A 13177-nucleotide genomic window follows, 5' to 3' on the forward strand; every position below is an offset into this window, starting at 1 on the left:
GCAGTTTTTAATTTACTAAAATTCGAATTTAATTTATAATATTGAGTGACTCGTTTTTGAAAGGAATTATAGAAGAGGAATCGATAGAAAGTAGGTTATATCGGCGTTTCACCATCCCTTTAAACACATTGCCCCTTCTCTGGAGCTTAGGCTGATTAATTTGAAAACTTCTGTTACATCTTTACATATTTTTATTGTAAAAATTATAGATATGTGGTTTTATTTTATGGAGTATATAATATACGAATATATTTTTTTCGTAGCCTTGGCTATGGCCGCCATTTTGTTCGGGATTTTTTCTCTATGGGAAAAAGCATAGGTGACGTCGTGTCACGTGATACTGAAATCACTTTATACACCGTACTTTCCTATAGGCGAATATTTTAGGAAAGTTCTAGATTTAAGGGATGCAGTTTAAAAGGTGAATTTAGCGGCCCCCACCACTTTTTACTATACAACGGGGGTGCTATTCCTAAAAATTAAGGGGTACCCCCCATTTTTACACCACTCGAGGGGGCCCCCAAAATTAAAAGTGCCAGGGGCCCAACAGTATGTAAAGACGGCCCTGCCGATAACCCTAAGTTTTTCCTAAGTCACGCTTGGAACTTGACTTCTACTCGGAGCTGAAACCTTGCCTACGTCGATCGCGTCAAATGACATAACTTTTGCCCTAAGTGGTATCATATCAGTTGCGCTCGGTCTCCGGCTAAACTTAGATGCGGACTCGCGTAAAAAACTAACTCGCTGAGTCAGAGGATCCGACCGTGCGTCGGCCCAAGCTGTTGCGCGGGCAGGTAGCGCTGGTGCGTGAGCGTGTGATCCAACTGAGTCCAACAAGATCTCCAATGAGTGCGCTGCCCAAGTGAACCAAGGCAAGTGGACGATGACGAAGTATAAAAACCGTTGACTTTTAATGTAAATATTGTGGGAATTGATGTAAGGGAAATTGTTTATGTTGCGTTATTTATTTTATGTTTGAGTGTTTAATTACGGTTTGTTTCGCCCTATTAAACCCTGGTAAAACCATTTAAATCTAAATTTAATGATAGTGGTAAGCTTACCATTTTCTAGACCAGCAGCTACGCTATCTCCAATAGTGAACGATACGCGTTTCACCCGGGACGAACTTAATTGTAACGGCAGAATAGGTAAGTTAGCCATGGTGCGATCAACCCTTTATTGCGAATAGAAGGGTGCGTGTAAAAGTCACGTAAGTTACGTTACAATTTATTCTATATTTGGGGAAATTTATTCTGTATTTCGGGAAATGTTTCTATATTGGGAAATGTATTCTATATTGGGGAAATTTATCCTTTATTGGGAAATGTATTCTATATTTGGGGAAATTTATTCTATATTGGGAAATGTATTCTATATTGGGAAATGTATTCTATATTTGGGGAAATTTATCCTTTATTGGGAAATGTATTCTATATTTGGGGAACTAATTGTATGTGCGGACTATCTTGTACAGGTATTTGATGAAATTTATTCCATATTGGGTAAATTTTTCATTACTAAGAAAATTATTCCCTACAGAAAAATATATTTTCTACCGGAAGATATGTTAAATATGTTTCCCCAATCTAATATAGCACATTTTTGTGATTCAGTCTTTCCCTTGTTGACCTTTCAACCCATTCATTTACAATTAATTAATAAATCCCCAAAACAATGAACAGTCCACAAAGAATATTTTAAATATTTAAAATCGTCCCTTTCATAGCAACCTTCGACCTTTCGAAAATTCTTTCGCCGTCAGCGAAATCCGAGAACGTTAAATAATTTGAACCAAGCCCAGATTTCAACAATTGGAACGACGTACGTAAAAATCCATAGATCGTTAATAATTATTTCTAAAACGAAAGCGATGATTCGAAGTGGCCCTCGAATTGCGTACCTTTTTTCCACCCCGCACCAGGGTCAATTTTGCGTTTAATCGCGTCGGTGCATTGGGCGTCATTCTTCAAGCATACGCGAATAGAATGGAGTACAGGCGGAAGAGAAGATGGGGTCCCGTTCCGTTTGCGAAAGATGGATGACCCTGGCAGAAGCGGAATCTTATTGAATTCCAGCCAGCGGCGCAGTCGGAGATTTATCCTCTCTCTTTTCTCGCTCGAAGAGAGCGCCATTTATAAGCGGCGGCAGCCGAGGGAATTAAAACGAAATAGATTTTTAGAGGAGGCCAGAAAGCGGGGAACGAAGAGTACGACGGGGCAGCCCGCATCCTGGGAAATAGGATTGCGCCGAGAGCCGGCGGGATCGGGCTCGCTCGACACTTTACCTCGGCCTCGTCAGCCGGAGACTATACCCTTATGCGCCGGGTTTAAGGCCTAGTATCCGGTGACGTTGGTAAGATAACGGACTAATACGTGTATGGTATAGAGAAGTAAAATAGATGGATCACTTACTGGTAGCTTGGACGAGCTGAGGTAGGTATTTTTGCCAGAAGGCACAGGGCTTGGCGCGGGGACCTCGACCAATCTCGGTAGAGTTGATGGCCAGAGTAAGGTATTCCCGCCCGTATTGTGTGTGGACGGGCCAGTAAACAGACTCCCATTTACCTTCCGGAGACAGGCTTGGATTGCTAAGGAGAAAAAAACAGGTTCATTTCATCTTTTAATTCGATCCATCGACAGCTTCTACTCGGACGACAATTTCTATCTCCTATCGCTATTTGTATTTCAAATTCTCTCTGACAACAAATTTCCTTATTTATTAAAAAAAAAGTTGAGCATTAAATACGATACATAGACGAAACACTTTACTTTAGCTTAGAGTTGTAAAGGCGCATTTTTAATCAAGGTTTTTTCTTAAAAAAATCACGCTTTCGCGTCGAAACCAAATGGATTTGATATAGGCTTATTTTGAAGTAAAAGCGCGTCCAAAAAGCAAAGCCGAAAAGCCTGAAAAATATTGTAATTGCAAACACGGCTTTTTCCGGAAAGTTTTCCGTATTTTTTCGAAAATAAATAAAAAAAAGGTTTTAATTCCATGAGTAGCCTAATGTTGTTTGCAAATTTAAATTGCATGAAATTTTCACCTCATTTTGTCGAATCGTCTAGAATAAAAACCCTTAAAAAGTAATACATGTTTCCTACGAATTGTAACCCGGCCACCTGAATTAAAGGCAATAAAAGTCGCTAGATGATTTGGTTGGCCCTATAGGGTGGTATCTTTTGTATTAGCCTAGCTGATTATTATTAAATTATTATTTATTTTTATTTTTTCGATTTGAGGAAATTTTTCCGCATTTGATTTTTCAGGATAATTAACAACTCTCCTTTAGTTACTGAGGACAAGTTAGTAGTTTTATCTCTTACCTACAAAGTCCAAACAAATAGTCAATGTTTACAAAAGTCCTATTTTACGTAAAATTTTCATTTTAAAAGCTTTGTAATTTTCAATAGGAGTCTCAATCAAAAATTAACTGTGTCATTATTATTCGTGTATACACCAGCCTTTGGCTTCGCAGTTGTTGTTTCATTGAATAAATAAATAAGTTAGACGCAGTTCGTCTGTGGCGTATATGTGAACTTCATGATCAAGTCGATAATTTTTAAGTGTAGCTTTTTTTAAATTTGTAACTATAAGTGTCTTTGAAAACTGCGACTTTGTGGTGGTAAATTTTTTTAGGGATAATTGACGGATTACTTTTACAATTTGCTAGATTGGATACAAACCGATGCATAAATGATTTCATTATTCAAACCATGCTTATTTCGTGTTGTTAAGCGTATTGGAAAATTTAAAATCATTCATCAAATAGGCATGGTCTATCTATTGTTTAAACGTTGCAATTTTGGGGCCCATTATTGATTTTCTCCGGGCCTGACTTGTACTCAAAGATTACATTTCTATACGCTCCGTGTAGAAGCCATGGCCAACCTCACCTACCCCTGATGCCGCCACTGCACAAAGATATTTTCATCCGGAAAATTTTACAATTATCGAGTAGATAATAAAACTTTAAGAACTGAAACCGGACGAGAAGTAACTCCGGAAAAATAAATAAATATCGAAGCAAGTATAGGCTCAATTTCGACGAACGCCAGTTAAGGCTAGTTCCCACTCTTGGCGAATTTTCGAGACGAATAAAATTTTCGCGCAATGAAAAAAGACGCGTTTTTTCGGTCGCTGGGGAAGCGGTTCTCACTTTAGCGCGAAAATTTAAAAACGCTGAAAACAACTCGTGCGGGTTTTTAGTAATGTTTTAGGCCTAACATAAAACATCAGTTCAAAATGAACCAAATGGTTGTTCCTGTTGATAATTTCAATAAATAAACGATTCTATTCATGAGATAATTACCTTTACTTCAGTATCTTGGTCAAGTTGGCTGAGCCGCTTTTCTAAAGACCTAGGCTTAATAAGTGACGGACGGGAGCGGAATAGATCGAGGGAACGCGTTTTCTGATTGGCTGAAGCTTTTTATCGCCAAGGTGTGGACGTCAAAAAATAGAACATTCGCTAGATACCGCGGAAACGCGACTTTAGCGGAGAATTTGAAAAAAATCGCAAATTTTATTCGCGAGCATCAATTGTCTGCGCGAAATTCTTTTTTTCGCTAAGTGGGAACTAGGCTTTACTCTTCCTTTCGTCCAAAACTTCGCGCACGAAAATAAAATAATAACGCGCACCATCTATGGCGAATGAGAAACACCCAGGAATACGAAAGTAGCTGGTTATCCTTCGCGAAAACGCGACTGCGAGGGTCCCCAATATCGGCGGGATGGCGTTGGGGTCCCTAAATAAGTTTCTTATTGTTCCGAAAATGAGCTTCTCAGCCTGATCGTCTCTCGATCAATAGCACCTGCACCACCTGCACCACCTCCATCCATAGCTTCTTCGCCTCCCATTATGCCTATCTCCTCTTCCGCTGCCCATTGCCCATTGTCGGTAGGGGGTGCTTCCTTTAGGGTACATTCTCGAGGCCCCTAATTCCGTTTTTTTCGGTGGCTCTTATTAGGATTATCACGTATGGGAATTTTCTCGCCTTTTAGCCTTTGTTGGACTGTTCGACGCCCGGTTTTGCTAACAAAAATGGTTGTTGTAGTTGTGAGCGTGTTATTTTGCTGGCTATCGGTTACCTCGTTTTCCGATTAAATTGTTTTTTAATGACAAGGGAAATCAAAACGTTTACCCAGTTTAAAAGAATTGTAAAAAATAGGATACTTAGTAAACGGCTAACTAATTAATATCTAATACATATATAAAACTGTATATCTTTGTATCTATATTTTTTTTCTTTTTTTTTCCTTTATTAAGTTATTAAGTTTTTAAGTTTTTCTTGTTTGTTCAAGTTTTTTATTTTTTAACTACCAAAGGTTGTATACGGCCTAAAAGTCATCTCTGACTTGACCTATGAAAATATAATAACTAGATGTCTGAAGGTAGACAACGTAAATAAAGATATTATTATTATTATTATTATTATTATTATTATTAAATCTCTGAAATTCGCGTCAGAAAATCACTTCAAATTATTAGTAATATGTTTATAATTTTTCCTCAATTTGTTAACAGAACCCAACCCGTCAAAAGTAGTGCATTTTCTTGGCTACATTTTTTATTGGTTAGCGCCTGCTGTCGTCGGAAGGGGAAAATTTTGAAATTGCCTCCCCCCCCCCGCCCGTAAAACTTTCGTGACATGAATGTGGCTCAACCAGCTGGTACTTTGAATAGTTTTGTGTCACAATAAAAACATATTATATTATATATATATTAAGCCTCACATATATTCCTGGTAAAGACTTGCCTGAGCGGTTATCGGCCCAACTACCATTTCATATCGAAATAAATATTATTTTTGAAAATCCGCTTAGAAGCGGCAAAGATCAACAAATATGGGAGAAAACAAGACGAAATCCAGTCAGTTAGCCAGTGACCCCTTCAAAAAACAGCCATCTCTTCATCCCTAAAAAAACCAGCTAAAAACAAAAACGCCAAAAAAAGTGGGTGCAAAAATTGAAGCGTGCCGTTTCAGCAAGTTTTATGGTTGATCCCCTTTTCGCGTATTCTGCTTCTCTCAAGGAATTTCCCATCCACCTTCTTCATTCGTTCGGTCGGTTGAGCCGAACGGCGCTACGGTTCTCGGATGGCTGTGGTCAAATCGTAAAAAAAGAATTGGGTAGAAAGGAAAGATAATGCAACTGAAAATATGAAAATGTTTCGGAGAAATCCGGGCGAAATCTTTCGCAAAGCACGCTCCATTCCCAGTTTAGCCGTTTTTGCCAAAGAGAGGGGGGAAAGGAGAAAGGTTTAAAGGTGGTAGGGTTAAAGGTCAAGTGAGAGTTAACTTCGGCGAAGACAATTTTCACGGAATATGTAAAATATCTGGGCTTCTTCCATCTTTTGTTGGAGGGACGCGGATAAAAGGGAGATTGTCACGATTTCTTCCTTTTGAGGCGGGAGATTGTCGATCGGACAAGAAAGTTCTTCCTTCTTGCGGTTAATCTTCACGGTAATCTTCTCCACTTAAGTTGTTAAATTTTCTTCCCTTTTTTGTACTCTATTTCGGGAACCTTTGTAAAAATAGCCAGGTATCTATCGTATCTATTGTTGGTCATTTTTGTTCGGATACTTTATTCTATAGGATCGATCTTATCTTATTATATTGGTATTTTCGATTGGTAGCTTTTTTGCAAGCATTGTTTACGCGTTTAGTATATAATGTTACGAGAGATGTATCCATATAGTTTACAATAGTGAAAAATCAAAGATAATATACAGGGTGTTTCAAAAAGTTATGGAAAAATTTGAAGGAGTTGTAGGGGGTGAGTTGAGAAGTATGCCTGTTTTTTCCCATTTTCCTACTATGAGTTAAAAGAGCGCGAGAGAGTTTCAAAGTGTGGCCTACTAGCCCCTGGAAGTAGGCTGCAACAAGCAGCGGGGACTTTAAATACTATTTAAGTTTACCTATTTACGCTGGTTCTTTTTTACCTATCACACGAACCTTTACGTTCGCATTTCCCTGCTGCTTGGTCTTGCGATTGTTGCAGCCCGTAGGAAGAACATGGAAGAGACATCTAGCAGAAGACCTATATTTTCTGGTTGCGCTACGTAATAGTGCCATCTATCGGTGACCAAAATTAGTATTTGAAAAATATTTTATGGTTGCAGTACGTAATAGTGCCATCTATCAGTGACCAAAATTAGTATTTGGAAAATATTTTCTGAACGCGCTACGTAATAGTGCCATCTATCGGTGACCAAAATTAGTTTTTGGAAAATATTTTCTGGATGCGCTACGTAATAGTGCCATCTATCGGACCAAAACTAGTATTTGGAAAATATTTTCTGGATGCGCTACGTAATAGTGCCATCTATCGGTGACCAAATTTAGTATTATAAAAGAACGCAGTAGATTAGGCCTATTAATGTTGATAGCCCTATAGTAACGTGGAGTTGAATGAGTCACTTGTATTTTTTTTTTGCTTTTGGTGGAAAGATGGCGCTATAACGTAGCGCATCCAGAAAATACGCGTTGTCTGCTAGCTGTCACTTCCGTATCAGTCTCTCGTAGAATTGTGGATACATGTATATGCTATTTCATATATCTATGGTTGGAACTCCGAAATAATTCGCTCCGTAGTTACCATGTTAACCAATTATGTTAACCCTACAGCAACTGTTGGAGGCCGATTTTTCGGAGGTGACGTACCGGGAGTGGGTAATCGCATCGTTACAAAATCGGCAACCTCTCAGAATTCGAATCAAGGGTACGGAGTTCTATATTACCTTTGAAATGATGCACCAATGGGCGCATATTTTTCGCTAAACCAAGTTCCGGGAAACCAGCGGGAACGTGCAAAGGTGCTTGGCTCGAGCGTAAGAAACATAACTATAAGTCTGCAATTACCTTTGGTTTTTACCGAACCTTTTTTCAACACTGACACCTCACTCAACTTGAGACTTGCAACCCAACTGAATAGTACATTATCGACCTTGCTAGTAGTATATTTTGCCTCGGGCATATTTTAGACACTAGGGGGTTCTGTGCTAAGAACTAAACCTTGATCTGATCATTTTTGCTAATTTTCAAACTTATTGGTTTTATGTTACTTACTTTCAGTGGCGGATACAGAAAAACCGCAAGGTGGGGGGGCGCTAAAAGACATCTTGAGCTATGGGTGTAATAACAAATCATCAAGTCACATGGAAAGCTTAAGTAAATAACATTTGCAGTATAGTGAGATGGTATAAGATATATATCATATATTTCTGCTTCTACTTATTTGTCAGTGATATTCAGAAAATATGCATAGTCAAGGCTATAACCAGAATACTTATAGCTCATTTTGTTACTTATGGTCATATTATAAAAACATTGAACCTGAGCGGGTGCATGTTTCAAGCAATTAAAATTTCCACTTTAAGGCGGAGTGGTTAGCACTTTCGCATCGCAGCAAGAGGAGCTTGGTTCGATCCCAGCTTGTGGCACTGACTGAAAACTCGGAACCACACCTGTGTAGAGTTTACAAGTTCTCACCCCACTGGTTAAAGGGTTTTTCCATCGAGTTCTTCTGTTTCCCCCTTCCATAAAAACTTGTTGACGTTAACGGTTATAGATAGTATAGGGAGCTTTTGGCTCGCGTGGTGTGAAGGGCTTGCCACCACCTTCCTACGCATTGTAACCCGGCCACCTGAATTAATGGCATTAAAAGTCGCTGGATGACTTGGGCCTAGGGTTCCGCCTTGCGTATTAGTCTAGCTGATTAATATTATTTTATTCTACTCCTGGAAATCTACTCTCCAAATGTACACCAAAGTTCAGCGTGTGGAACACTTCTACAGGCGTTAATAGGTCAAAAATAGATGATGAAAAGTTTGAAAATCTAGACAAATTGGAGACAATTTGCCAGTTACAATAACATTATCACCATCTATCGGTTTCAAAAATGTAGCCCTGAATAAGGCAGCGCGTTCTTAAAATTAGTCTCGCGCAAAACTATTGACTGTGGTATTTTAAAAAATCTGTACATTATTGAAACCGGCTAATTTGGAAGCTCGGTTAATTTTCGTCCTCTACTTTTAATCTGGGGGTTTAATTATATTTCATTTAAATCGTGCGGAGTGAGAGGAGGGGGATCAGCTATTTATTTTGGGAGAAGGTTCCTTGGCTGCGGTCGCGCCCCAGATGCGTATTGAGCTGGGAAGGTTTTCGTTTGTTAATCTGTTCTGGAATTGGGGACCACCCTCGCTTTCATCGGGGCCCCCTCCCGTGTTGGAGAAAAGCCTTCTTAACTTGCCGGATTTAGATTCCTTTCCTCTAAAAAGAATGAGGGGCTTAGCACCGCATTTTGGTACTTCTCTCTCTCGGTCTCTCTGGTCCCTCTATGTATGTCTGTGCGACCTTACTCGCTGGTTAATTACCAAAGGGACGGGCCTACGTTTTACCCCCTTTATCGCTTTCGACAGAACTGCCAGGTTAATTTGGACTTCCGTCTTCAGTTCGTTTAAATCTTTTAAACTTGGATTATCTTTTAAATAATTTGATCAAAGTTCTACTGCCATTATTTTGAATAGGGAAATGCATTTGATGGAGAAAATTAAGTTAGCATTCCCTTTCATTTAAGTTGAAAGAATATCCATTACAATTCCATTTCCGTTCCAATATTTGTCTTCAAACCATTCCCATTTCCATTGACATACATTTTCCCATTCCCATCCATTACCAACCATTCCCATTTCACTTGACATACATTTTCCCAATCCCATTTCCATCGACATACATTTCCCCATTCCCATAGATTACCAACCATTCCCATTTCCATTGACATACATTTCCTCATTCCCATTTCACTTGACATAAATTTTCCCATTCCCATCAATTACCAACCATTCCCATTTTCATCGACATACATTTCCTCATTTCCATCCATTACCAACTATTCCCATTTCCATAGACATACATTTCCTCATTCCCATCCATTCCCAACCATTATCGAACTCAAAATTACATTTCCCATCCATTCACTAAACGAAAATAAGCTATCAACTATATGGAATTCAAGTACCAAGTATATTTGGAGGAGATTCTAAGTAAAGCCCCACACTCAAAACTTACTGTTGAAAAAACAGCAAACACGGTTTATAATTTACAGCAAAGGTGCAGTTGAAGTGGGTTAACAGCAGTTTGTCGTAAAATTTACAGCTTTCTGCTGTATTTTGAAGAAAACAGTAGCGACTGTAAAAATTCATATTCGTACTGTTTTTAAAATGGCAGTTATATTAAAATTAACAATACGAAACCGTGGTTGACGTTTTACTTCAAAAATGTGTAAAATTTACCACACGTTGCTGTTTTTTTTTGTTATAAACGGCAAGTGCTAGTATATAAAACAACTAATTATTATTTAGTTGTTAAAACATTTTTAAAATCGCACAAGATTCCTTTTAGTTTTAAATATAATAATATCCGATAAAAATATTTTTATATAATCTTTGGTATAAGTAGCACCCCACGCAAAATGCTATATTAATTACAACCCTTGTTCATCGTGTGCTTAAGAATTTGAAACCAAGTTAATAGTTTACTTTCCTTTGGTTTTCCCTATAACTCTAAAGTACAAAGGCTCGAGCTAAACATGAATAATTAGAGTTGTTGTTATTTCTGATAGTTTCAATTAAGTTTCACTATTGAATTACGAAAATATTTTGTCAAAGATTTTTTCATAGTATTTCTATCATGAATTGATTAATAAAATATTTGAAAATAGTAGGTTAGGCCTAAGCCAATGTGATAATGTTTTGATCCGTAAAATGTTTGATGAAATTTTAAGGTTGTGAATAGGTTCTGTACTAAATAAGTTTGATAACTAGAACTACGGCAAACACTGGAATTTTACCGTATTAAATACGTCTGGAATTAAGGTTAAATAAACAGCAATACTCCTTAAATATAACTTAATCTTGCTGTATTTTTAAACAGCAGAGTGTCCCGTAAATTTAACAGGAAGCATGACAATAAAGAAAACAGTCAGAGTTGGTTGTGAAATTAACAGCATTCTGCTGGCATCTATGCTGACCGCAGATTACTGTAAAATTTACAATAATATTTTTCTGTGTGCCCATCCTCGTATCCTTTGTAGCGAAAGTTCGTTTGTTTCAACTTTTCGTGGAATTCTTTCTCCGGTCGTTCACTATCTATTGAGGCACTAATTTTGGTCATGGTGTTGTAATAAAAAATGTTCGCTATCTATGTTTACGTCAAGAATGTATTTATTTATACTCAGGTGGAATGAATATGTCGAGATTATTATTAGCGTTTCTCCAATTCCAGCCGTTGGGGCCCCCGGTATGCTCCTCCGCTTTAATAAAATCAAATAATACTGCAATCTCATTGGTTCTTAAAAATGACGTTTTTCGACGCGATTAACGCTGCTGCGAGGACGCAAAAAATAAGACTGCCTCCTTTTTGCCCCCCCTTAGCGTGACTGGGTTAGGGCCTCAACGTGTCCGTCAATAGTCTCGACATATTCATTATCCCTGAGTATAAATAAATACATTCTTGTTTACGTTCTATGATGAAATAGCAAACGAACCTAACTATTCTCAGCTCGCGTGGCTTGCAGGGCTTGCCACCATCCTCCTACGCATTGTAACCCGGCCACCTGAATTTAAAAGGCTTTAAAAGTGCCTTGGGTATTAGCCTAGCTGATTATTATTATTTTTATTATTATTATCTGATTCCCGTGGTTACCGTGTTAAATGGTAAAAAACCGTTCCGAATATCTAATTTTTAAAATAAATATTTTTTTCAACTACACCAAATTCCAACGAATATTTTTTATATATTTTATTTTATCTACGAATGTGAATACGACATCAATAAATACGGCTTCATGGCTCGTGATTCTTTTTTGGAACCAAAGAGATTATCATTTTCCCAACATCTACCAACTGTACTTTATCGTGTTCGCGGTTAAATTCGGGTTAAAGCTGTTAAAATTGCCTTTGTATAGAAGCTAGGAAACTGCTAAATCTCGCTCAGTAGTTGAAGTCATTGGTCACTGGGGTCAAAAATGCTAAATGCAACTCCGAAGGAATTAGTTTTGCCCTGTAATCCTTTATCTCACTCAGATGTCTCTTTTGCGGTAGCTTAGAGCCTTAGACATTCATTACATGGCCTGTATTTTCTCCCATCGTGAAAATTGCCTTAATGTCCTTAAATCTCAATTTGATTTTTGTTAATTACGAAATTGTTATTTTATTTTTTTTAAATTTATGATTAAATTAGATTGAAGGATATCGCACCTTAAATCTCAATTTAATTTTTGTTAATGATTAAATTTTTATTTAATTTTAATTTATTATTAAATTAGATTGAAGGATTGAAGGATATTGCGCCTTAAATCTCAATTTGACTTTCGTTAATTACGAAATGGTTATTTAGTTTTAATTTATGATTAAATAAGATTGAAGGATATCGAGCCAAAATCTCAATTTATTTTTTGTTAATTATTACATTTTTATTTAAGTTTAATGTGTTATTAAGTTATATTGAAGGATATCGCGCCTTAAATCTCAATTTATTTTGTTAAATATTACATTTCTATTTAATTTTATTTTATGATTAAATTAGATTGAAGGATATTGCGCCTTAAATCTCAATTTGACTTTCGTTAATGATTACATTTTTATTTAACTTTTGTTAATGATTACATTTGTATTTAATTTTTGTTAATGATTACATTTTTATTTAATTTTTGTTAATGATTACATTTTTATTTAATTTTAATTTATGATTAAATTAGATTGAAGGATATCGTGCCTTAAATATCAATTTAGTTTTTGTTAATTAATAAATTTTTATTCAATTTTATTTTTTGATTAAATGAGATTGGAGGATGTCGCGAATTAAATTACGAATTTTTTAATTTAATTTTAATTTATTATTAAATTAAATTAAAGGATATTTCATCTTTTGTTGCCCTTTTGCCTGCTTATATAAGGTATCTATGTGTGTGCAGACGAGGTAGCAGACGAAGTTTATGACGTGTGGTAAGTTTTGAAATATAATGGCAAACCCAATCGATAAATATGACTTTGCACCTGGGTTTATAGTTTGATTTTGTTAATACAGTAGAATAATATTATCGTTTAAGGATTTTAACAAGTTTGAAGAGCTCTTACTGCAAATAATACAGCATGGATTTTAACTGCAACCACCCTAAT

General features: G+C 36.9%; 1 protein-coding gene across 1 annotated transcript in view; it reads right to left on the reverse strand.

Moving 5' to 3' along the window:
• Nucleotides 1-13177, reverse strand: part of LOC149949412 (acetylcholinesterase-like) — a 100395-nt gene that overhangs the window by 20488 nt on the left and 66730 nt on the right. The window contains exon 3 of the mRNA XM_090167749.1: nt 2412-2587. Coding sequence (XP_090023875.1) covers nt 2412-2587 — 176 coding nt within the window. The remainder of the gene's footprint in view (nt 1-2411; nt 2588-13177) is intronic.

The sequence above is a fragment of the Leiobunum rupestre genome, chromosome 3, assembly GCF_980474605.1.
Source record: "Leiobunum rupestre chromosome 3, qqLeiRupe1.1.hap1, whole genome shotgun sequence".
Lineage (NCBI taxonomy): Eukaryota > Metazoa > Arthropoda > Arachnida > Opiliones > Sclerosomatidae > Leiobunum > Leiobunum rupestre.